Source organism: Zeus faber (genome assembly GCF_960531495.2).
Source record: "Zeus faber genome assembly, chromosome: 6".
Classification (NCBI taxonomy): Eukaryota; Metazoa; Chordata; class Actinopteri; order Zeiformes; family Zeidae; genus Zeus; species Zeus faber.
Window position 1 is genome coordinate 13,429,736 of NC_137201.1, and position 27,087 is coordinate 13,456,822.

At 44.4% G+C, this 27,087-nt stretch overlaps 2 protein-coding genes across 2 annotated transcripts; one reads left to right on the forward strand and one right to left on the reverse strand.

Annotated features, from left to right (window-relative positions):
• Positions 1-3,759: 3,759 nt before the first annotated feature.
• Positions 3,760-8,021, forward strand: irf7 (interferon regulatory factor 7; the record flags this gene model as incomplete). The annotated part of the gene is made up of 10 exons (XM_080002793.1): positions 3,760-3,776; positions 4,185-4,338; positions 4,431-4,602; positions 4,705-4,799; positions 4,904-4,955; positions 5,097-5,240; positions 6,255-6,457; positions 6,859-7,060; positions 7,253-7,368; positions 7,460-8,021. The coding sequence occupies 10 exons, from the start codon at positions 3,760-3,762 to the stop codon at positions 7,634-7,636; spliced, it is 1,332 nt and encodes a 443-aa protein (XP_079858919.1). The 3' UTR covers positions 7,637-8,021.
• A 149-nt stretch (positions 8,022-8,170) lies between these two features.
• Positions 8,171-26,514, reverse strand: phrf1 (PHD and ring finger domains 1). Its single transcript, XM_080002795.1, has 20 exons — positions 26,440-26,514; positions 25,638-25,717; positions 22,868-22,982; positions 22,639-22,734; positions 21,975-22,180; positions 21,227-21,310; positions 20,982-21,115; positions 20,803-20,894; positions 19,334-19,524; positions 18,173-18,305; positions 17,932-18,056; positions 17,423-17,616; positions 17,200-17,325; positions 16,649-16,803; positions 14,647-16,495; positions 13,308-14,506; positions 13,099-13,175; positions 11,648-11,818; positions 10,275-10,403; positions 8,171-10,139 (listed from the first exon to the last, which is right to left on the reverse strand). Exons 3-20 carry the CDS (start codon positions 22,953-22,955, stop codon positions 9,984-9,986), a joined length of 5,205 nt encoding a protein of 1,734 aa, XP_079858921.1. The 5' UTR covers positions 22,956-22,982; positions 25,638-25,717; positions 26,440-26,514; the 3' UTR covers positions 8,171-9,983.
• Positions 26,515-27,087: the final 573 nt, after the last annotated feature.

Below are 27,087 nucleotides of genomic sequence, written 5' to 3' on the forward strand. Positions count from 1 at the left end.
TATTGGGTGCTCCATATTTCTTCCTTGATGATTCACCCTTGCACGCCGGACTATATCAGCAACTGTCATCTCAGCAACTTATTAACAGTTTTTCCTGTAATAATCATAATAATAATAATAAATAATAATAAAAATAATAATGACTATAGCAGCAAGTTGACATTAACAGGACAAGCCCATGAAAGCCATTTAGATCTTATGGTGCAAGCTGTAAAAGGATGTTTAGCAGGTTTCCTCCTAAAGTGTACCAAGATATGAGATGTCAAAAAAGAAGAAGAGTGATCTGTACAATATTGGAATCTACAGCAGTTCTACTGAAATCTACTTGTATGAAACAATGAATGCGGGGATAACTACTTCCTGTTCTAAATAATAAATCTTAAACAAGGTACTTCACCATCCTCACAGCCGTGAAGCTATCTGACTCACAGAGCTGACCACTCCCCCCTGTGACATCAACGTCAGACATAAAAAAAAAAAAAAAAAAAAAAAATGTTCATGTTTTTTACCTGTGACCTTAAAACACTTAATTTTTTTCTGCATTTCTAAGCTTTTTTGCCTGTTTAAATGATCGATTTTTTTCAAAGCATCTTCTCTATAAGCCCAAGACTGTAAATTCATGAAAAAGAACCTGATAGTTGCTCTTTAATTATAGCGGCACCATGTGGCCTGCCATTCTGTAACCTTTAAATGGATTCACACCAAACTTGGTATATACGTTCCAAATTGGCGGCCAACTAGTTTTAGGCGTCATATGTGATTGGCCACATAAATACGCCTGGGCCAGGCTGTGTACCGATAACAACAAAACTGCATATTTTGACTAATAATTGTTTCGAAAGAATGTATTTTTTTGTGAAGATCGGCAAGAGATTTGCAAGAGAATATATATGCATGTGCCACATTTCATGTCGCGATCATTTTAGAAATTTACAAGAACCATCGGGTTTCAGCCCTACTGGGTTACTACTTCCACTTCTTCTGGGGTTCCTGTCGACAGCTTCTCCACCCAGCATTCAGCTTTATAGGGGGAGAGTTGTGACATCACAAATACATCACATCTGGTTGCCGCAGCTACCAGGAAGTGGGGGGCTTTGTGGGGAATTCCCCTCATATGTTTCCATGTCGACTGGGTCCTCGCTGGTTTGTGCACTGCATTTTCCCATGGGAAACCTGCAAAAGGTTTCCGCAAAATATTGTAATATAAATTCATAATGTAAATCTCTCAAACCTGGAACTCATGACTTAGTACAGCTGTTCAATTTTGATCTGGCAACAGAAGGGGTGGTTTTGATTTTTTTAAATTTTTTTAAGTGTAATTTGAAAATGTTTCAGGCACACCTGGCCAACCCTCACGGTGCACTAGTGTACCGAGTTGGAGGATGATGTGATAACTAATGGTTGGATTGCATTGCTGTCATTAACAAGTTTGTGCTTCCTTCATGCTCATTTAGAGTCATTCTTTTGACTGTTCAAACTTTTTTTGTGCTAAATGTCTGTACGACGATGCATCAAGGCCAGTTTCTCGTCTATGACAATGTTTCTGACGTCTAAACTATCTCAATTTTGTTTGAACACACAATGCCGCTTAAGCCCTACACTATCACCCCAGGGAGCGGGGACCGGTGGGGGTTCTCTGCTGTGCTCCCCACGGTGCCATCCCCACACTCACAACATTTCATGGCCCCCCCCATGCTGAAAAAGTCAATAACTTCTGCTTTTGGATTCTGAATGGGATATGAAATGATGGAATAATACACGGATATTCATGTCTATTTATGCGCTAGCATCCGGAACTTCAATGCACCTCCCATCGTGCAGGTAAAGGGGCCAAAATGAGCGTGTCGACCTGGGTGTCCTGTTTACATCAGAGCCGATCGCAGGTGGAGCCGATTAAAACCCGGATCTATTACCGGGTCATTTGACCCAAGACTGAGACCCGGGTTTTTCCTCTCCTACTGGTGACAAATGTCAATTGTTGGTGGGTGTTACCAGCTTTTCGGTGCAGGGGGAAAGGGGCATATATGTCACGTTTGGCTTTTGAGTAACGTGAAAAAGGGATGTGAAAGCCGCACTAAATCGCGCCGATGTCTGGCTACATCCTCCCACCAGACTCTCTTTCCATGTGCGGCGCAGTGGCTTCCAGTGAGCAGGAAGAGGGAAGTGGAAGTCACCGTGCGTCTCGTTTCCCTTTTCCTCTGGAGCGAAGAAAGACTCAAACTGCTTTTCATGCAGACTGACCGCGGTGAGCCTTGTCGGGTCTCAAAAACGAGTCGTCCCGCCCCCCTTGGAAGAAAAGTGCAGAGAGAGTGAGGCGCTTGTGCTTGGTTTGTGTGCCAACACGTTGCATCATACCTGCCCTGGTACATTTGGGCAAGGGGACGGATGAGACGAGTGGTGTTTTCCAATCCAATTATAATATGAAACGCCGACAGTGGAAAGAGGAAGTTTCACGTCGGGCCCCAGCTGAGTGACGGCATGCAATGTAGCGTCCATCTTGCTCTTATTCAGTGCGGGGGGTTGTCCCCACAACCACTCTCGCTCGGCTAAAAATTCCGTCCCGTTGAAAGACACAGAGCGGCCCCACACCTGCGAGAGGTGCGCTCGCTTCACAGTAGGCGGCGGCACTTTGTTTGGATTCCTAGGAACAGAGCTGAGCCGCTATTTCTGATCTGCAGCTCCTCTCGACCAAAAGTGCCTCTGGGCACTTCCTGAGCATCGAACCGTTTCAAAACGGCCCAAGCATGCCCGAGCATGGGGGACTGTACAACAGTGCGTCCATAGAGGTTGTAAAATACATTCCCCATCTTTCTAACTGTATCATTGTAATCACGTGATTTAAACGAAAGCGCGTGACTAATTCGAGGCCACGTTGCTATGCCAGAAACCAGCCCAGCAGCATTTTGGATAATGTGCCAGCATGCGGGGACCACAAAAACTCAACATCAAATAATGTCATTCTAACCAGGCTAGACTCGCTGCATGTTTGTTCCCAAACATTTGGGAAGCGATCATTACAGGTGACAACATGCTGTCAAAATTGAATCAATTCCTATTAAAAGCACCTCAATAACAGCACAGTTTATAGAAAGTATTTAATCGCTCCACGTCTCTCTTAACCACAACATGTGTAGCCGCACTTTCCTTGGGTCTCATCTCAAACGTTAATTGAATGCTTGTTCGCGTTGACAGGCCAAATATATGTCATTATTGTATTCTCGTGTGACCTAATGGATATAAATGAAATCAAATTGGAATTGGAGTTCTCTTGTTAATTGAATCAGAACTCTACTTTAGATTTACAGTCCTTGTCTTTTATCCTATACAACAGAATGATCATTGGGAATGTGCTTCATTCCGGAAGCCATCTTTATTAACAATACAACAGAAAAGTATGGTTTGAATCTCTTGTAAATGAGGCTGTATCGGCTGTTTTCATTGGGATATTTAATGGCAGTGCAACTTGGTTCATTATTGCGTTCACACCGACTTATCTCTCTTATCTTATGTTTCACACTGAACAAAAAACCCTTATCCTGCATCCTGTCTGACGTACCCAACCAGTCACCACACCTCACCAGCAGGTCTCATTCGGCACAGTTTTTAAATGTCTGCAAGCGCTCCGTGTTCGTTCCTGCGATCTGAGACAAAGAATCAGGGTTTTTCAATCCTCCTCCCACCCAGCCAGGAAGTGGGAAGGCCCACGACGTCACCAGTAGAGCTTATAAATAAGGAAGTGTTCACTGAACCCGCTGAGACATGCTGAACATGCAAAGGTAGGACGCTGTTGCTTTCTCTCTCTCTCTCTCTCTCTCTGTGTAAAAACAAACACATAGCTCTAGTTTCTAATCAAATAATGTTGTGATCCACGGCTGTAGTATTGTACACATATGTATTGATCCTGTACAGAATAGCCATGTATATTCATACTGTATTTATACTGATACCAGCAACCATACCGTCACTTAACTCCAGATATTACCTTTTAACTTAATGTATACTGTGTATAATTTTGTATAACATCTATATATTTTTATAGTTTGTTGACTTTCTTTTCCAGCAATGCACCGATCCTCACCTCAAGGCCAAATTCCTTGTCTATGAAAATCTACGGATTAATGCCGGATTAACAGATTCTGATTCTGATTCCTATCTCATAGTTTTTGTCTTTCCTATTCTAATAGCACCGTGAAGCCACAGTTCTCGAACTGGCTGGTGGCGCAGGTGGCAACAGGCCAGTACACCGGCCTGTGCTATGTGGGCCACAACCAGTTCAGAGTCCCCTGGAAGCATAACTCCAGGAAGGATTGTAACGACGAGGACTGCAAAATATTCAGGGTAGGGCCGTCGCCTCTCCTTTGGTAATACAATGGAATTCTTGGGGTTTTTTTTAAATTTACTTAACTTTTATTTTTTCATGGTTTTTACAGGCTTGGGCAGTGGCCAGTGGTAAGATCCACGAATTTCCCAACGACAAAGCAAAGTGGAAAACTAATTTCCGCTGCGCTCTGAACAACCTCACCAAGCGCTTCAGGATGATTGTGGACAACTCCAAGAATTCCGAAGACCCTCATAAGATCTACGAAATCATCAATATCGGGTGTAAGATTACAATTTCTTGGCATTTTGATTTTTTTTGGTCTAACGCAGCCTAACGCAGCCTAATGCAGCCTGTAATCTGGGTTATTGCCGTTGCATCTGCAGACAGCTATGAAAGTCAGCACATAGAAGACGACGACCTGATCACAGTCCCAGTCCTCTACAGTTCGCCCACAGAATGTCACCCATCGGGGAGTGAGGTACGACAATTACAGTTGTGCATCGTGAGTGAATGGGTTTTTTTTATCATGTGTTTTGCCTTCCTTTATCTCGAATCCCTCCAATGCAATATTTCTCCAAGCAGCACAATCTGCATAACCAATTCATGACCTTGGACCTCACCAACTACCCCACGGGTAAAGCATCTCACGTTATTGGCTACTGCCACGCTAAGGCTCTACCAAACATCTCAAACTTTTCCGCACGCTAAGCCATACAACATAGGTCGAAGCGTGCTCATCTCTAAATCTGTATTCTGTCTCTTTGTATTTGACAAGAGGAGGACCTGTGGGCAAAGAACTATGTCCAGCCTTGTCCAGTTGCCCCTTGTAGTTACCCGGGGGTCCAGCCCTCGCCAGCAGAACCAGTACCCCTTTCGCAGAACCACACGGAGCTGCCAGAGCAACAGTCTTACTACCGGGGTACGTTCATCCGGCTTTCGTCGTAGCACTTGGAATACAATGAAAAAGATGGCCTCAAAAAAAGGTTGGTAGACTGGTGGTAGACTCGCGATCATGGTAGACTAGTCGGTAGACTGATCTTAGGCCCCGTCCACACGTGTATATGGGTATTTTTTTTTAAACGTAGTATTTTCTCCATGTTGCGGCCTCCCGTCCGCACCAAAACTGTGTTTCAGGTCTTTGAAAGCGACGCTTTTGGAAAAACGCCCTCCAGGGTGGAGATGTTTCAAACCTCCATCCTCTGCGTATCTCTTTGGGACCGGGGAAACTGAGGTTTCACCAGACGATGACGTCATGACCTCTATTTACACACGCGCGCATGTTGTTTCACACGTTGAGCATCCAGCAACCTACAAACGACGGCGGACTATCCGAGCGTTGACATGTGGCTCGTACTGTTAGGTTTAATGGAGGGTATTTCCCCGTAAATATCCCGTATTTTCTCCGCTGATGATAACGGTGTGTGTTTTTTATAGCGGATGCGCGCCCAATAGTTCTCAAGGCACCACTCTGCGGCTCAAAGTACGCCAGTGCCGTGCTGTGCTGTTGTGTTTCCAGCTCGGTAAGAAGCCGATCAACTTCTCAGCTTACGTATCTTAGCGTTTTTGCGTTTTCTTGCGGACGGAGATATTTTCTAAAACACTGTTGGTGTGGACGGAATTGCGTAGTTTCTTTTAAGCGATTGCAAAATGTGTTTTTAAAAATACCCATATACATGTAGACAAAGCCTTGAGACTAATGGTAGACTTGTCTGTAGCTGTAGACAAGTAGAATACTAGTGGATGACTAGTTGGTAGACTAATTGCTACTAGGGGTAGACAAGGGATCAGACTTGTTGGTCGACTGCGTGGTAGACTAGCGGCAGACGAGCAGACGTGCGGCCGCGGTCCCACGTCCTTCAGAGACTTTTCTGGGAGAGAAAAGCGTTCCAAAGCAGAATGCTGAATTGATTGTACGATGTGTTTTTGTCCGTAGCAAACCTCAAGCCAGTGCCCAATTCGCCCCTCCAGCCGTCCATCTACGACCTGGAAATCTCCATCCAGTACAGAAAGAGAGAAATGCTGAAAACGCAGCTGTCATGCCCTCGTATCCAGCTCCACTTCTGCCAGGAGGCTCCCGAGCTCAACGCCAGCCCGCTGTGCTTCCCCACCACCGACACCTTGCTGGACCGCAAACAGGCACGGCCGTGACCATGACGACCCGTTGATAGCATCGTAGAGATTTTCAAAGAATAGCATTTTAATAACCTCAAAAAAAAACAACAACAAAAACAAACGCTATTCTGGGAATAGGTGAATACAAAGATCTCCAGACCGGTTCTCCGGGGCTAAGAAATCGCCCCAATAGGGAAAAACACTATTCTGGGAATAGGCTAAATAATTGCTAACAAAGAGTAAAACAAGGTTTCTTGGATTAATTTCTTGCACTGCACTGTAACTTTTATGCAATATATTTTTTTTATGCATTCTGTCTTTTTATGGTTCTTTTGCACTTTGTCTTAATGCTTCTGATGTTTTATGTAAAGCGTATTGAAAAGTGCTATATAAATAAACTTGCCTTGTTCAATTTTCTCCACTAGATCGATTACACCAACTGCATCCTCAACAGCATTCAGAGAGGTCTACTCCTGGAGGTCCGGGACACTGGGGTCTATGCCGTCAGGCAGGACAGGTGCCATGTGTTCGCCAGCACCAATGACCCCAGCGTGGCCGATCCAGACCCTCAGAAGCTTCCGTTCAATACCTTGGTGGAACTTCTCAGCTTTGAGAAATATGTTAATGGTAGGCGTCTTTTCACAAATTTGCAACATCCAAATACCACCAACCCAACAAGAAGTGAAACACCACCCTGTTCTGAATTTGTTTAATAAGAAGTGGTTGAAATCTTTAGAGGAAGTGTTCTGCTGTATTTATGTTCTGAGGTCTTACAGAACTGCAGTGCAAAAGCCAACAGTTGTGTCCTTAATGTTTCAGAACTGAAACAGTTCAAGGAGAACCAGGGGGGCTCCCCGGGCTACACCATCAACATGTGCTTTGGGGAGAAGTTCCCAGATGGTAAACCACTGGAGAAGAAGCTCATTGTCGTCAAGGTAACCCTACTATCCCATCCTACCTTCTAAGAACTTTATCGATACAACATAGACACCAGGTCTAACTGAACACTCCCCTCCCCTCCTCCAGGTGGTTCCTTTAATCTGCCGCCACTTCCACGAGATGGCCCAGATGGAGGGCGCATCGTCTCTTCACAGCGCCAACGTCAGCCTGCAGATCTCGCACGACAGCCTTTACGACCTGATTTATTCCGCCTTTGGCCTGCCCACCTCAGAAGAGACCCCACAAGCCACTGAGCACATCTAGACCAGAGTCGATCTACGGCTCTGGTGACTCGCAGCTTCTGCTTGGACCTTAAAAGAAACACTCACATGCCTTGACCATCCCTCCCTTTGCTATACTTCCAGCTTTAGGATCTGGTGGACAAAGGAATGGGACTTACTCTTCTTTCTTTCCGCATTATTAATCTTGTCACTGGATGAAGCCAATGATTCAAAGTATCTGTTTACATAGTTATTTATGTACTTGAGCACTTTTTTTATATGGTAGTCACATTGTAAATGTTACATTTATCTTTTGCTCGACTACAGCGACAAGAAATGGTGTCATACCTTATAAGCACATAGGTAGCATGCTCTATATCCTATTAAAATGTCCATTGGCAGCACACGTCAGTTCAATTTGATGTTATGAAACCCATTTGCCCCAAAATATATTTTTTTATGGATCAAAACATCCTGTAGTTAATAGTATTTGCAAGAAAATGTCCCTTGTTTGCTTGATACAGTAGATACCAGAAGAGTAGAATGCATACTGTACATATTGCAACCACAAATGCCCTTGTATCCAATAAACATTTTTTATTTATTAAAACACTATCCCAAAACATATTTACAAATAATTAAATATGAGTATCAGTTTAGAATCTGCCATAGGTTTAGAACAGCAACACAAGAATTATCAAGCTGCAGCTAGAGAAACGTTCGCAAGGCCTATATTGTATCACCAGGCAACAAAGATTTGATAGAATGACACTTAATGGGTGTCTCTTCACAGAAGGTTCACCAATTAACTGTCAGAGTTTTAAGTTCCTGAAGCCCTCTTACCTGTAATTTGTACAACATAAAGAAAATTATTAAATTGGTACAAATCGCATTTATCATCTAGTATTTTTTTTTTTTGTGCTCCCTCTTGAAACACCTATCTGACCAAGTAAATTAAGATAGAGCAATGAAATACATTCAAATAAAAATAAGCACCTTTTTAGATCTGACCCCCTGTCTTAATATAAAAGAGCGTCAGCTTTTCCCCTCCCACAAGACGTTCTTCGTCAGGCCAGTGGAGATCACAGAGCAAGGTTTTGTAAATAAAAAAAATTCAAAATAAGAAAAGAAACAAATCACAAAAAAGGGACGGAACTGAGACCCTCCTGGACTCTGCTTGTCTTAGTTCCCGTCAGTACACTACGCTATGGCTTCTTAACCACCTTTAGGACATACTTGACCTGAAACTACTGGACAGACACCGTAAGGAAGGAGTTATGAGTTAGTGCGCGTTGGACACAAATGCATATGTTTTGTATTTTGAGTTTCACCGCAATAAATCCTATAAAGATGTATATAATCTGGGCCAAAAAAAAACAAACAAAAAAAACAAAACATCTTAAACAATCCCTTACACAGACTGTGTACTCCAACCTTACACTAAACCACACCACATGACCTAAATTAACTTACTCTTCTGGACAAATAACAGCAATTATTTTATTTTACTTTGCCATGTTTGACACTTCCAGTGTCCTTTAAATTTATAACCAAAATCGAGTAAGAATGGGAAATTCCTTTCAGGTTTTAATAGAAGCAGCATCAGGGCTAATGAAGAGTATTTTGAACAAGCCAAAGGTTCCTTTTTCGCAGATAAAAACCAACATGACTATTTGCAAGATTCAAGTAGTTTTTGATATCTATCAATGTTCAAATAATCACAGTAGACTTAAATATCACACCTTCAGAACTAACCTTGGCTATGGGTTGTGTGTTGAGTTCTATCATCTTGCTCTGAACATCTACCAGTCAGTCAGACAGTGGAGGTTCGTGCAAGGACATAAAAAAGACTTAAAATACATAGAAACTGATAAACTTTATGACAAGAGAACTATTAACTTAACCAAAACAGTACGGAACCGAAGAGTAGATTTATCAAATTCATATTATTTACAAAGAAATCTACTTTTCTGTGCGTGGTACATTTCTCAAATATGCAAAACTGCAATTTATTCTTTAAATCAACAAAATTAAGTATGCTCGTGATTAATATCCCTTCTGTGCCTAAAGAAAAACACCTGCAATGCAGTAAAGACTACAGCGTTTTGCAACTAAACTGGACATAAAATTTAGGTGCATCACCAGTTTCTCCTGAAATTATCTTTTTTTTTTTTTTAAATATTTGAACAAACACCGGGTCCTCCACATATGAAATGGTGAACAAATACTGGCACGAGTGTAGTGTGGCAACAAGGGTGTCTGATCCAGTGATGGTAGTAAAGAAGTCAAGTTATGTCTGAGTGTTTTTGGGGGGTGGGTGGTGTGGCTGTCCGTCCTTGTCCCGTCACACCTCCCCCCGCTCCCCCGCCCCCCCCAGCGTCCGCCGCACCTCAGGGGCTCTCTGGCTCTTTGGACGCCTCGTTCTGCAAGCTCTCCGCGTCCTCCCCCTTCTTGTGTTTCCTCATGTGTTTGTATCTGTCCACGTACGCCTTCACCAGGTTGGCCACCTTCACCGGGTTGATCTCCCCGCTCTTGCTGTGGCAAACCTGACGGGCAGGGGCGCATGGTGAAAAGTGGGATTTTCTCAGGAGCAATAGATTAAATACGCAAAGGCTGAACCTACGTTTCCATTTGATGGTGCACTCAATCATATCAACAGTACCCGTGCACCTTCCACCCACCTTTTGGACGGCCTTGCGTAGAATTTCTTTGTATTCATCCTTGGTGATGTCTCTCTTCTGATAGAAGGGCTTGATCGCCAACTTTACCTCTTCTATTGCTCGTTCCTGCATGTGCAGTTTCTTCAAATACTGAGGCCGGGGAGAACACATTCAAGAAGATGGTGTTAGGAATAATATACGTTTCAATAAAATCACAGATTAGAACCAAAGCAGATTAGAACTGCCGCCGGCACGATTGTATCTGGACAATTCCTCTGCTCCACAGGTCTACATTAGGGAGCGCAGTTGGTGTTGAAATCCATCCCAATGGATTTTACTAGGGACGCAACAGTTCACGGTATGCTATCAAACCGTTCGGGTTGTCCCCCGTCGGTGCAGCGCGGCGTGTGCCGTAAGTGCTGCTTCCGATTAAATCTGTTAGTCCACTGCTGCTGCTCCACCGGCCACGTCACCATTTCTCTACTTTTGCGTGAGAGGTCTATTTTTATTTCTTTCTTTTTTCCCCAACTGCACTACACAGCCTTTTCGATAGAAACACAAGATAAAACTAAATAGAAATGTTTGAGCAAAGAGTCCAATCAATCAAGGTGTCCAGTCGGAAAATAACCCCCTGTGATGGCCGTGTCCCTCTTCATTACGAACTTGACACTCGTTTCCACTTGCACCATGTCGTTCACGAACGATCCGGTTCTTCTGAATGGCTCTTTTGTAGGAATGAAGGGAACCGAGTCTCGCTGGACGATGAGCGGTTTTTATTTTGTCAAGTTCTAAAGTTTTATGTTGTGTAAGTTGCCGTCTCCTGCTGCCAGTAAATGTTTCCCCCTCTATGTAAGAGATAGCCTAGGCTCCTCCCTCGCCGGGAGGTGCCCTGGCTGAAAAGGAGCGCACCCACTGTTATGTGAGGTTCACATGGTGAAGGCACACACACTGGTCTGACTGTGAGGTTTTATTTCAGTAAATTATTTTACTATTATTATTTATGTGTAAAAAATACTGTTTATACCCGTACTACATAAAAAAAATATATACATACACACACATAATTGCAAATATATATATATATATATATGCAATTATTGACAAAAAGTAATATTTTAATTAGCCACTATTATCCCTCCAATTAGATGAACTTATGCAAATTATAACAACCTACGAAAGAACTTGAACCCCTGTCCACCCACCACAGCGTTACACTAATTATTAATGGCAGACTACTGTAAAAACCTTTTTTTTTATAAGTTTTAACATTTGAAAATTAAAAAATAAATAAACTTAAATATAAAGATACCGAAACTGTGTTGTTAGCTTGGCCACAAAACTGTGATACATACTGAACCGTGAGCCTACTGTACCGTTGCATCCATAGTTTTTACCTTGTCTTTCCTGGACTCATCACTCTCCTCATCCTCTGCGGCCTCCTGGGGGCCGCTGCTGGATGACCTGTCAGGGGTCAGGAGCTCGGAGTGAGAGGGGCTTCCGGCGGACCTGGCAGGAACGCTGCTTCTCTTTGAGGAGATGCTGAGGTGGGCAGCTCCATGGATGTCCTTGTAGGAGGCGAGCGGTAAGTATTAGAGAGGGATTGATGACAGTTTCAAAACAAAGTTAAAGTCCTGAGTTTAAAGTCCAAGTGAATTTGGTAATCTAGTCACTTTCAAAGTTAATATTAAAGATACTGTGACTTTTTTAATATTTACATATTACAAACTACTACCTTAACTACGTTCTCTGGTGTAATGCTGACGCTAGTCCCCACGCACAAGGCAATAGATGGCAGCTTTTATTGTCCATAAACTCTAGGGATCTGGCATCCCATTTATACCTCATGATCATAATATCTGCAAAATAATTTGAATGGTTAACATTTGAAGAAGGTCATTAGTCCCAACATGACTAGATAGCTGCGGACACATACCAAGTAGATGTATATCAAAGAAGAAATGAAATTGCAAGGTGATACACAGGCAACCAATTTGGTCCATTACTCAACAGTAAAGACTTTGATTCTAAGTAATGATTGAAATACAAGCCAGCGCCTTCCATTAAAAACATCTAAAAATGACGTGTCAAAAAAAAAAAAAAAAAAAAAAAAGAATCATAAAATCCAGCTGCTTCTCATTGTATTGGATACACTCTGAAACCCATGCCCTATTTTTAACTAAATGATACCAGTATAAGTATTGGTCCATCCTGACTATTCATGTTCAGTGAAAAAACAACAAAAGGGAGCTTTGGGAAGGCTTGAAATTCTCCAATGGTTTTCCGGAGTATGATGCAACAGCCATTAGTGATTTCCTCATCCACAAAGCAAGAGAGTTCATATCTTTAGTTTGCCTTTCAGTTTTGTTTTGTCTGAAAACCCTCCTTAGTTTCACTTTCAGTCACGTCACTAGGCCGGGATCTCAGTCTGGTGTTGGACTATGATCTAATCTCAGAGGAAATCCTGCCATCTCCAGGGCACTCTGCTGGATGACATGTAGGAGCAAAGGCACAATAAAAGCCTAAACACCACCCAACAAATTGTAATCATGCCTGATTCAGCATTCGGCGCCTCCTGATTGATAACAAAACAAAACAGCCGGTTTAACAGATCACGGTCTCTCTTTGTGGCTGACTGAGACCTCTAAAGACTCACTAGCAGCTATAGAAAAATACAGAGAGATTGTACCATATAATGCCTCACAACACTACAAAGCTGGATAGGAACTTTTATTCTGTAGGTAGGAAATTCCTGTTAATAAAAGCATGGAGCCATTGTGGTATTTTGCTTTTGCCTTGATACTGAAACTAGCTGGGCAGCACTGAATAAACTGTGTCAAGATCATACCTGACTGGGTGTTTGTGCTGAGGATGCCGGTCTGCGAGCTCCTTCCTGCTTCAGTTTCTGCTTGTACAGAGCCAGCTCTGCGTAGGGTAAAAGCATATTGAAATATAAATACTTGGACCAATATGTGCATTTAAAATTAAGAGATTCAGCCAATACCAATGAGTTTAACCAATAGAAATGGGGTGTAGCCACATGTGGGGAACACATACTGCTTGGCGACTTCTCTGGTTGAGGCCCCTCAGGCTCCTGGATGTTCCAGGTGACTCTCTTCACCAGGGTTTTGCATTTTAACACCGTTGGAGCAGTCGGCGGCTCTCGTTCATTTTTGGCCTCGTCCGTCACCACCACCTCCTGTTTGACAACAGGCGTTTCCGTTCCCACCGCTTTCTCAGACTTCACCGGGTCCAGGTTGTCCAGCATCATGTCTACGTTGAAGTCTGAGTCAGAGTCGGACAGTGGCTCTACCTCCTGCTTTACGGTGGCGATCGACAGAGCACTGTCTGGACACTCGGAGGGAGGTGAGGACGCTGGCGGCGGCTGAGAGGTTCCCGAAGCGTCACTCCCCACTGAGACGGTCGAGGAAGGGGGTGGAGTGGTTGCCATCTCTGATGGGAGTGCATCGGGGGAAAGGTGACAAGGCAGCTCTGGTGAACCGGGCTCAGATTTGATCCTCACCGTCTCTGACGGCGTTAGCGGTAACAGGTCCTCAGCCTCACTTTTGACCGGGGCCATCTCTTGCTTTTTAACGTCCCGCTCTTCGTGTATGCTTTCGACTACACTGGAAGGAGGAATTTCAATTTCAGTTTCAGATTCTTCTTTCTTGATTGGGTGGACAAATGCAGAGTCTTCAAACATATCGACAACGGGTAGTTTCTCAGTCTTCACTTCTCTAAAGGTTTGTGACTCTTTGTCCAATTTTGTTGCCAAGACCTGACTGTCTACCGCGTGTTCTTTGCTTTCCTTTTTGACTTCAAACACGGCTTTTTCAGAAGTTTTTTCTTCCTTCTTAATCTCAGAGACAGAAGTTCTCTCTCTCGTGTCTTTGTTTAGAGGATGGTCTTTTCCTTTCTTCTTCCCTTTTGTTTCCTTTGGTTCTTTGACGGCCAACCCGAATGAACCCGATGTTTTCTTAACACTCTTAGAAGAACTCTCTTCTTTTCTCCTCTCTTTCGAGCAAGATCTTGACCTCGGCCTCTTTCTGTCTTGGGATCGTGACTTGTCTCCATCTCTGAAGCTTGAAGATGACGGCTTTGACCGCGAGTGATCTTTCCTTCTCTCCCTGGACCGTGACCTGGACCGCGATTTTGAGCGAGACCGACCGTGCCGCTTGTCTTTTGAAGCCCAACCTCCATCTCTATCGCTCCCCCTGCCATTGTTCCTCTCCCTGCTCCTCCTCCTAGATCGAGACCTGAAAATTAGCAACACCGCATATGAACATTAACTAAAACATATAAAGTATATGACAGGTCTAAAAAATGTGAAATTCTTGTGACATGTTTTGGACCAAAAATATTAAGAAAGATGGTCAAGGTTATTTAAACCATTTACCTGGATTGTGAGCGTTGCCGCCTCCTCTTCCTGCGTGACCTATCGGACGAATCCGATTGGGAGCTGTCCGAGGTGGAGCGTGCCCTGCGCGGCTTCTTCCTCTCCCTCGATCTTGAGCGCCTTGAGTGCCTCTCTTTGCTCTCATCCCCTCTGGGCCTCCTGCCTCCCTGGCTCGATTCATGTCGCTTTTCCCTCCTTGGGCCTGCGTCGGAGCTACTGGACCTGGAGCGATGCCCCTTATGGGATCCGCCTCCTTTGGCAGTTTTCTGACTGTGACTGGTGCCCTTTGCTGGGGACGGAGAACCCGACTTGGACCTGCCTGGACTGTGCCTCGGCTGGAGTTTCACCTCTTCCTTTTGGTTCTTCTTGCCGGAAGACGAGCTAGATGTTGATGGCTTGACACTATGGACGGAAGAGATACTGCTAGGAGTGACGACATTCTGTCCAAACTCCTCCTTGGTTTCTAAGGAAGCTGAGCTATAATGTAAAGGTTTTGTCGACTCTATTGTCCTGGATGTCGAGGGATCTATAGGGCTGTAACTGCACCCTTCATCTTCCTTTGATTCAGCCAACCCTGGTTCTTCCTTAACTGTGGTGTGGCTAGTTTGCGGTTCCACTTTAACAACGCTCAAACCTGGTTCTTCCTTAATTGGAGTGAAGGACATAAGTTCTTGTTTCTCACCATCAGAGTCAGATGACTCGGGTTCCTTCTTGATCCTAATCCCATCTCCGAAGCCCCTGTCCCACTGTGAGGCCTTCTCCTGAACATCAACTTGCTCTGGTTCATTCTCAGTGATTTCCCGCTCCTCTGTTTCCGCCTTGGCTGAACATAAACTGTGGGGGGAGGCTCTGTGCTGATCCTTGTCCTCGACTTCACTGTCTGAGCTGTTTGAATCTGACAGGGTGGGATTAAAGGGGTCGTAGATGTCGCTGTCTTTCTGCTCTTTTTTGACCTGCGTATGCGAGGCCAGTAGCATCTGTTTGTCCCTATGCTGGCGGCGCCTTTTTGCTTCCTCATCCTCTGTGTCGTGATCTTCCTGTGTGCCGCCGCTGGAGACAGCTGGTGACGTGGAGCTCAGCCGGCGCGTACGCCAGGAGTTCCCGCTAGAGTTAATGCGAAAGCTTACCGCCGAGGACAACGTCGAAGACGATACGTGAGGCTGGCTTGCCGGAGAACAAGAAGAGGAGAATGAGTTTGAAAAGGCAGATGAATGGTCTGCTCTCTCAGGCCTCTGTCTCTGTGTCTGCCCTTCCGGTCTTCCCTGAGTCTGGTCCACACTTTGCTGTCGGCCCTTGTCCCCAGCCAGGCTGTGAATACCAGTTCCCGGCATGCCATTACTATGACCATCGGCACTTGCAACGACAGCACTGCTGCTTTCTCTGCTGCTACTTCTACTGCTGTTACTACTGCTACTTCTATCTCGATGGGTGCCGTCATTCGTGACACTGCCTCCTTCCCGTTTTATTTTTGGTATTCTAGGTAGAACAGACACATCTACCCACATGGGCTTTGCGGGTGCCATTTTCGAGGCGGTGGTCCCTCTGGTGGGTCCGTGGGCAGCCCCGGCTCCACCACTCCCCCTGTGGCCAGTGCCAGGTCTGTTGGGGTCAGTGGGTTGCAAGCGAGGATGACCCAGGGGCGGGAGATGAGAATGGGAGGCTGGGAGGCTGTGATTGGCCTGAGAATGCGACGGCGAAAAGGGGGAGAAGGGACGCGGGCCAGGAGAGCTCTGAGAGGAAGATGAACTGGCCCTCAATTTGGGGGACATTCCCGAGTTGACCTGGGTTGAGCTGGTTTCCCGTGAGCTGCTCTCTCTACTGGTACCGGTCTTCACGAGTGGCAATCTCTCTGAAACAAACAAAGATATAGACATATATAGACACATATATACACACCCCTTTGCGCACACACACACACACAGTTGCACACACAGTTGCACACACAGTTGCACACACAGTTGCACACACCGTTGCACACACCGTTGCACACACACACACAAACCTGGCTTGGCAGCCTTGAGGGAGCCGTCTCTATTAATGACCACAGCCGAGCTGTCCATCAGAAGCATACTCTGCCCTGACAGGATGCTGCCCAGTAGGTCAGGCACGGGAGCAGCCTCCACAACGCTCTGTGGCTGGGGGACGCCCAAACCCCTTCTACAACACAGAAACAAAGAACAGCGGCCAAATAATATCCTGTCGACCACATGATGCATCCCGAAGACTATATGTTGTGGCGTGAAATGCGCACAGCTCAGGACAATGAAAGTTGGTCTGGGTAATATGGAAGAATCAGAAGAAATTATTGAAGAATCTAACCATAGTACTTTGAAACATATCTTAACCATTTAATGTATATCAAGACTAAAGCAACTAAAAGTCTAATATAATATATTCTGCCCCTATCTTACCATCATCATAAGGCTATTTTAAAAGACTAAAAGATTTTACAACAATATATTTGATTTGAATAACGATACAATCCATCCAAAAAGACGATTAACAATAACATCAGCTGACCAGCAGGACTGATATTAAATGAGAGGATGTTACCTGGACATGCCGGCAGCGATGGGTCGAGCGACAGGCTGATGGGATCGCAGAGCGGAGTGAGAGATTCCTCGTCTCTTGGCCTCCAGCAGCGATGTGACCTGTGACCGCTGCTCCTCCACCTCTTCGCTGGAGTAGTCAGCGACAACAACATCAGAAGGAGTGGTTTATCAATCCTAATGGGCATCACTTAATTTGAAAAAAACACCGATCAAGTCTGCTGTACCCGTCAATAAAGGGATCCAGGTCGAAGGGATCTCCGTAGACGGAGAGTGACGCTGCACCGATGTCAGTGCGCATGTTGCCGAGCGTGTGCTCAGAAGGCCGGTACACCGTCGGGAGGGAAGATCCGTTCTTGGGCTTCCCAATCCCGATGCTTTTAGCGATGCGGCTACGGGACGTCGCCTTTTTCTTGACCACCTTGAAGTATGCAGGACAGACGGGGCGTTACGTTCCAGTAAAGGCAAAACAATAACACTCAAATACAAAAAACAGATTAACCAGACAACGCATAGGCAATTGGTAAACCCCTAGAATGCATGTAAGGTCATTAAATTGAGAAGTTTGTACATATCATTTAATAATAATAATAAAATAATGTTCTGGTAGATTTCATATGTATATTGAATTGTTTTGTTAATTATATACTATTACATAAAACAATGTATATAATACTATTATAAAACACCTTAATTGTGTTTTGTGTGTAGTTTTAACTCATGAGGACGTACTCACCATCTTCCTTCTAGATTTTGTTCTCCTTACTCTGCGTTTCCGCCTCTTGACCCCGGTGCCCGCTTTTCCCTTCTTGGCCCCTTTAGCTGCTGATGTGTTCTTACTGGGGCCTTTCTTGCGCCTTACTGAGAACACAATCAGAAGGTTAGTGATAATCCCTCCACAACTAGGTGCTTCTATGAGTCTTTCCACAATTTGTGTGTGCACTTATTTCTTGGACTTTGGAGTTTGTGTGCTTTACCTGTCCTGCGCCGGCGGCTAGTTGTGGCACGAGGTGTGAGATCGCGTATGTACACGGCCGTGTTGAGTCCTGCCACCACCGCATTGATGGTCTCGTCCAGCCAGGTGGACTGCATCAGAAACCTGGGAGCCAGCTGTAAAAAGCAAAACTCGCATTGTTTTTCCAGAGCATTCATCCATCCTTAAAAACATTGATTAGATCAGACACACCTCATCTGACAGTGTAATTTTAAGTAAATTTAAATCGAATTGGTTTATATTTATTCCACTACAAAAAGAAAAAATAATATAATGAAAGCAAGGCATTTAATGAAAAAAAAACCCATCCTTTTGTTTTAATTTAAATGTTATATTCCCAATATTCTTCTTGCTCCATTGTCTTCTAACAGACTGAAGAGCATTTGAAAGGTTCAGTTAGAATTCTCATTTTACTTTGTTCACTGGAGAGATCTGCACAGATAAATAGTTATTGTTTACTAGCCAAGATTGCATTTAGCGAGATTTTGAGGCAATGCAGGTTATACGTCGCCCACAATATTTAGAACATGTGCATTTGTCCCCCCCCCCCAATAAAAACAGTTTTGTGTTTTCCTTTACATAAATTAAGATATTTCCACCATAAATAAATGCTGAATAAGCACAAATTGTTGCATAACAATTCACCATAATGCACATATGCTCTTCCTGGGGGAGGACCCCCAGACCTCCCACTTAGTGCCACACTCGAGATGATTATTTAAAGTCTTTAATCACAATTCAATTCTAACCTGAATAATATTAATTTTAACAAAACAGGGAATACATTTTATTAAAACACTTATTTTCACGTCGTTCATGCTGGCATTCCACTGGTGGGCTGTGACATAACTCCCCCCCACCCCCTGGTGAATTTGACAGTGTGAAAATAGAAATTCACACACACACACACGCCCGCCCACACACCCCCGCCCACACACGCCCGCCCACACACGTGCTGACATGTGGTTGGAGGGCCCTGAAAATGCCTATCGGATGGCGTGTAGCAGGAGGAACTGCAAAACTGCTACAAATTTACAGAGTTTGAAACACACGTGTTCAGCCAAACTAATACTAGTTTAAATTGCCACAACTGGCAGGACATGCTGAAGAAGCAGGGTCAGAAGCGTCACTCGTCATGCCAAACCTGCGCCGTGCGTGCCTGCGTGATGCGGTGGCGGTTGACGCTGGCTCGAACCCTCTCGCTGTGCTGGGTGCGAGCAATGGCTCGGGTGGGGCCCGCCGCCACAGTCGCCAAGGAGGACCGGGAGCGGCTGGTGGTGGGACGGGCACTGGCAGACGAGCTGTCGGTCTCGCTCAGCGACTCGACCGACCCCCCTGCAGGAGGAAGAATATTCAATCCACCTACCAGTCAAAGAAATCAAATATATAAATCAGTCCTTGGATTAACCTCATCCTCTACGACGCCACGTCGAACAGATTTGTAGTTCTTGAATAATGCAGAAGTTTGTCATGACTAATTGATTACATTTAATCAGAGACTAGGGGCTGAAAGGTAGCCATTCCAAGTATGCAAACGCTTACAGCTACACAAGGCTGCTTCCGGAGCACATTGTCGTGTTCTGAAATATCACCTAGAAATTCCTAACGCCTAACTCTCGCTCCAGTTGCAGTACCACGCGTTACAATCAGGGGCGCTATGGCAAGATATAGGAGAGTCACCTAAATCTCTTATCGCATACACCGATCAGTCACAACATTAAAACCACCACTAATATTGTGTGGGTTCCCCTCGTGCCGCCAAAACAGCTCTGACTCAGCTCTCCATGGATCAGGCTTGTTGTTCCAGCACAATCCCAGATACTCGAGTGGACCCTAACCCCAGCCATCCACCTAATGTAGAAAACGTGATTCATCAGACCAGGTCACCTTCTTCAATTGATCCATGGTTCAGTTCGCTACTGGACGCTCACAGGACCATTGTATGCACTTTCGGCTGTGGACAGGGGTCAGCATGGACACTCTGACCGGTCTGCAGCTAAACAGCCCCATACACAGCAAGCTGCGATGCACTGTGTGTTCTGACACCTTTCTATGATGCTACAGTAGCTAGCTGGTTCACCGGTTGTCCTTCCTTGGACTACTTTTGGTAGGTACTAACCACTGCATACCCGGAACACCCCACAAGACCTGCTGTTTCTGAGATGCTCTGACCCAGTCGTTTAGCCACCACAATTTGGCCCTTGTCAAAGTCTCTCAGATCCTTAAGCTTGCCCATTTTTTCTGCTTCCAACACATCAACTTCAAGAATTGACTGTTCACTTTCTGCCTAATATATCCCACGCCTTGACAGGTGCCATTGGAACGAGATAAGGAATGTTATTCACTTCACCGGTCAGTTGTTGTAATGTGTGCGCACACACACGCGCACGCACTCTCACACATGTATGACTACGTTAATTTAGAAACTCCACAATAAGTACAAGATGACACCGATTTGTCCTCTACTGCTCTCTGGTGGAGTTGGGTATAAAACCTCCACAGGAATGTAGGCGCACACGTTTAGTTTGTCCAACCAGACCTTGTGTTTGCTTGCTTTTGCGTTCACGTACTGACGTGAACGATGAATAAAACACAGCTTTCTTTTTTACTTACTTGAATGCCGGTTGTTGGCTTCACATTCCGGGCAAAACCATTCCTCTACAGGAACGGCATCCAGCGGGGGTGTTAGACACTCCATGTGGTAACTACCACCAAAGAAAGAAAAAGCAAAAACTTCAGAGCTTAAAAGTATTTTGGAATTATAAAATAGAGGAGGAGGACGTCACCCTCACCCAGCATCGCAGCCATCACAGAGCAGAAGTCGGTCTTCGCGGTCGCTGCCCCCACACACCTCGCAGCTGGTCTGATCCAGGTCCAGGTCCACCTGTTCTTGCTGCGCTTCTTTCAAAGGCTTCTCCACTGTGATCTGAAATAAAGCATTTGTCTCTTTCAGGTTTCAGGCTAGGGGCAGAGGAAGTTCCACACATTTTATCTCACTCAGGTAAAAAAACAAAGAATGAAACGCATGGAAACTCACCATCTTCTGCACTTTTCCTCCATAGCATTTCCGGAGGTAAATTCTGCTAAACACGATGCGGTCCACAGGACAGGAATTGGCATTCTGAACAGCGAAGGGAAAAACGTATTAATTAATTCATTAATTAATTAATAAGTTCCTTTCAGGAGGAGCAAAACTTACAGAGATGATGTGCTATTTATTACATTTCACTGCATATATGTATGGAAGTATGTATATGTATGTGACAAATAAAAATCTTGAATCTTGAATCTTGAATCTATGTGGAAAGGGCTGAACAAGGTTGTTGTTTTTTTGTATTTTTAATTGACCTTGAGAAAATGCTCAATATTACACATCTCAAAAGGGCTGTGAATTCAGCACAAATGACTCTTACTCTTGGTTTCTTTCACACTTTGCATTTCTACACATCCTGCACGCAAATCTGCTGGACTTTTCAGAGTAGAGTTTGAATATCAGCCTGTACTACCATCCTAGTAGTACCGGCTGCTAAGGCCGCCAAAGGTTAGGGATAACGGAATTTGACAACAATTTAGTTTTCAGGCATGATAAGGTGTGCTCATAACTTAAAATGATATAGAATACTAGATTAGTTTTACATAATGAATTCAATGTTTTGGAATTGCCACACATAAAATATTATCACCGGGACAGAAGTATGAGCCTCGGCTGTGCCCTGATATCACATTATATTGTCAATGCAACACATTTTGGAACCCGTACAGCCAATGGCTTTCCTACCACCCACCTTTGCCCACTCCAGGATGCAGTCCAGACAGAAGTAGTGCTCGCAGCTTTCGGGCGTGGCCACCGGCTGACTGCTGAACGAGTTCAGGCAGATGGGACATTTGTCCACCTCATCATCGGAGCTCAGCCGTGCCAGGTCAACGGAGGTTCCCCCCGCCGCTCTGTCCTGGGCCTGAGAATCCTCCTCCAGCTCCTCCCCATCCTCTTCTGGATTGAACCACAGTGCCACGTTCATGCGCTTTCTGCTTTACTTTGATTCAAACCCGGCATTTAAATGTTCATACAAACAGAAATCAAAACAGCAATACTCATCAGTATCTTGCATTTTTTTGTGAAGTACATCAATGTGTAGCATTTAGAAAGGTACATTAGGGCAGGCTCTCTACTTAAACAGTATATCAGGGAAACATGCGGGATAGCATCTGAATAACATGCGTAATGTTTATTCTTTAATGTTCTAAAAATAAATCTAACCACAGGTTACCCAGCTTTTTTCTATTTTTAGGCAACAAATATTCTGTCCTGAATAAAAATTACCAGCCAAAATATGAATTGCTTTCATTGAGTGCCACCTGGCCGGAACAAAATTCACACGCTCTCACCATCACTGTCATCCTCCTCTCCTTCCTCCTCCTCCTCTTCCTCCTCATCGTCGTCATCATCACCACCATCTTCCTCTCCATCAGGGTGATCGTCCTCTTCTCCTTCACTGCTCTCAGAGTCTTCCTCTTCTGACCGCTCCTCCACCTCGTCTGACTCGTCTTGGAAAGGAGAGGAGAGAGATGGAAGACGTTGCATTGCATGATCGAATCAATAAGAACCATTTTCCAATTCGGATCGACTGATGAATCTATTCTTTGGGCATAGAGAAAAAGAGGAGAAGGAGAATCCTACCAGAAATGGCCCACAGAGCCGCCCTTTTCCTCTTGCCGTGGGACTGAGTGCTGTTCACCAGCTCGTCCTGGCTGTCATCTTCCTCCATTGCTGACCATCAGAGAACGACCTGGAACTTTTAATCGATATAACAGGAGCAAATTTAAAAGAAACGGATGTACACTACTATTTTAGAAAAACCTCCACTTTCCAGTTTATTGAAATGTACAGTTGAATGTCTCAATGAACTCTGAAATTAAAGCAAAAAATTGGAAATAAAAAAATCTATCATGGAATTGTTCTTTTTTTAACAACTTTATAAAATTATGACTCATCAAAGTAGCCACCTTTTGCAGATATATATTTCTAAAATTTATGGCATTCTTTCTACAATGGAAATCAAATATTGTTGGAAAGTTCTTCCCAACACTGCTGCAGAAGTTCCCACAAATGTGTTGCACTTGTAGGTTTCTTTGCTTTCACCCTTCTGTCCAATTCATCCGAAACCGGCTTGATTGGGGTTTAAGTCTAGAGACTGCTGGCCCTTCCATTATTTGAAGCCTACCCTCTTGTTCTTTTCTTCAAAAAAGGTAGTTCTGACATAACCTAGAGGTATGTTTTGGGTCATTTTCTTGCTGTAGGTTGAACTCCTGAACAACTAGGCGTAGACCAGAGGGTAATGCATGGCGCTGCAAAATGCTGTGGTAGCCCTTTTGGTTCAGGATGCCAGTCACCAACTCTGGAGCCAGCAAAAGAGCCCCAGACCATCACGCTTCCTCCTCCCTGTTTGACAGTTGGTGTCACACACTGTCACACACCTTTCGCCTACTCAACTGCGTAAAAAAAGCCCTGCGTGATGAACCAAAGATCTCAAATTGTGATTCCTCGGTCCATAAAACCTTCTTCCAGTATTCAGTAGTCCACTGGCGGTGCTTCAGGCCCAGGCAAGCCAAGCCTCTTTTTCTTATTTTGCCATCTTAGTGATGGGTTTCTTACTGCCACTTGACCTGTCAAAGCTTGTGATGACAGCTCAAAGTCTTGTCTTCACAGTTGAAACTGAGACCTAGGCTTACTTTGACCAGTGTTAAGCTGTGCTTGAAGCTGTTGTCCTGTGAGCTGCCTATCACTCAAGCTGTTGAAACTTGTCTTCTGATTCTGTTGTTGCTTTTGGTCTGCCAGACCTCTTCCTGTCAAGAGTTTCCTCCTGTTTCCAAGTGCCTTTTGATGGTGTAGGAAACTCTACTCACTGACACCTTGGCTTTCTTTGTCAAGGAAAGACCTCACTTTTAAGGGTTATATAAAAGGTCTGTTTCGGTCTTGCCTTTTTTTGCAATTATGATAGCAATACACTACTTTCTGCCGAGCAATATTGTCCAAATAATGCTTCAGAGGGTGTAATAACAGTCTGTTTCAACACAGCTTCTATACAGAGGGATTAATAATAATCAACAAACCCCAGAGCAGCATTTGTGGGTGATCAGCGGGCCGGCATGATTTTGAATAAAGTGAGAATCATGTCATTGGTGATTCGTATTGAGACCACGATTCTCAGGGACACATTTTCTTTTGGCTCAATACTCTCTGTACTCTCAGTCTCTAAACATTTAATATGCGCTTAAAGTATAGATCCTTGGCTTGGATTTAAGAGTATTTACATAATTATCTTTTTCAAAACTCGGAAATAACCCCTTTTATGCATAGAGCTCTTTTTTCCAGGTAAGTATTTAGACAAATCACCATTATGTTCAAATTAGGCACTGTTTTTATTATTAAATTGGATTATCTTTTGTATGAAGTAACTTTTTGAAGTCTCTGACCCATCAACATCACCAGAGTTTTAATATCTGACCACACGTTCTCTTCCAAGAAGAGAACGTGGGGAAAAACACTGTCTTTCTGAATTTCAGTGGGTGTCCATGAGATCAGCTACAGACTAGATTAATCGCAAAACTGCTCAAATACTCAATGGAATACATGGTCAGCTAAATGAGCGTAGGTCAAAAGAAGTTGAGGTGTCCAAGGAGCCATTGGTCATCACAATCAAGCCAGAAATACAGGAGTTATTGGTGGACGATTTCAGTAGAAGCTTCTTCTGTCTAATCAAATGAAGCCAATCAGGAAAAACATCAGACATAATGTAATGTTTGTAATGAGACACTGCTGCTTACATGATCCTAAGGGTCCAAAGATTCTAAACTACTCTGTTTTTATTTCTCCGGTCTGTATGGTTGCATTACCTCCTGCCGTGTGCGTGCGTATGTCCGTGTGTTCCAGTTTTTATAGGGGGAGGGTTGTGATGTCACAAACACAATGTGGTCGTCTGGCAACAGGCGGGCTGATGGTTCGATCCTCAGCTCCTCCTGGCTAGAGGCTGGATTATGCTTCTCCATCTACACATGCACAGGCGACGTTCACGTAGCTATTTGCTTTTATACTCATGTACAGATCTTGTTTGATTCGCAGCGGTGTCCTTGGCTAGAAAAGCGCGGGATAAATGCAGTCCATTTATCACTTATCAACAATTTGATTCACTTCTTATGAGACTTGTTTTCCACACTAAATAACACGCATACCCTATGAGCATCTTTGTTCCCTTTACTTGAACATACTTTTATTTAAAGAAATAAACTGTCCCCAACTCTTCTGGTACTGCTTGTTTCCAGAGAATGTTCAGCTGTGACTGACATACAGTTGGTACTGCTACAAATGATTTATCCTCAAGTCACTTTGGACAAAAGGGTCGTAACAAAGATAAGTGTTGTATGTTGCTACACATACCGAAGGTACTCACTCGTTTAAGGAGATGAGACGAAGGGAAGGTTTTCCGTTCACTTTTAAGGCACTGCAGGAACAACGCGATGATCCTTATTCCTTCAGGGAAAACATAAAGGTAAATATTGGGTGGAGGTTTCATAGCAACGTCACCACCGGACAATAACAAAAACTACGAGTCAACACTAATAAAACAAAGTCGGTTATATTCAAGTCCGAAACGTGCAAGAATATTACATATAAACGAAGTTGCTATTAGTTGTAGCGTACCTGACAAGGCTGCGGGGTCTAGTATACACTAGAGCCATCGCATCACACATGTGTATCAATGCCTAGTTGTGAATTCCATAATCACGCTTTCCCATCCAAAGTTAATGGGACTTTGAAGTCAATGTTAGAATTGTTGAAATCAATAGAATGTGAGTGGGGTGAGTTTCCATCGTTTGAGTTGAGGGAAACTAAGTGTGGTATTGGCATGTTCAAAGGTGCAGTAGTATAGACAGACCCATGACAACAATGCAGCACTTTACAATCTGGGTGCTAGTGACCGTAGCGTACCTTAGCATAGCAATAACATAGCCTACCGCACAACGCAGCACTGTGGTTAAACGGCACAGAAAGTAGCACGGCGGCTAATGTCGACCGCAAACATTAACCTAGCCGTTAGCCCAAGCGCTGCTAAATGTAGCATGTGCATTGGTGTCAACCACCACTACGCCTTCATTATTCACATTTGTTCCAACGGTATTTTTCTTTTGCACGCTTTTCCCCCACTTGTAAATCGCCCCATTCAGAACTCCCGTGTGGGATCCCGCACCTACCCTACTTGGCTGTGAGAGGCATGTTTGGTTTGGGTCTGTGTTGAGTGACACCGCCGGCTGGAGGTGGACGGAAATGGCCGCTTGCACTCAAATCACTGGGGCTCCCTTAAAGGGGCAGTACGCCGATAGTTAGCTTGCTCAACTTCTATGGTATCTCAAGTTCTATGATCAGAGGCAAAGCCCTCTGGCTTCATCCTTATTGGCTTCCCCTGCACAACTTGCTGGAAAAATTTGAATGCATTCACCAGCCTATCAGCTGTGGCCTGCCGCTGAAAAAAAGGCTGTAAACCGCCATTATGCTCCCTGGGGATCTTTAGTGACCCTAGGGGGACAGTTGTGCAGGAAAAGTTAAAGGCTTCGCCTATGATCATAGAACTTGAGTTAGAGCAAGCTAAGTATTGAGAGATCCTCCAGATACATGCGGGAGAGAAAATCGGACAAAGGGGCATGGTGACGCCCATGACACTGCCATGCAAATAGCATGCACTGACACACCTCCAAACAGGACAGTGGACGCCACCATTCCGCGAGTGAACCTCGATGGCAGGTGGAAAAACTTGACCCGTTTCCGTGGAGGCCTGTGAGATGCCGTCACATAACCAATGAGAAAGACGATATTTCGACAGAGGTTTTTCTCACAGCTGAGTT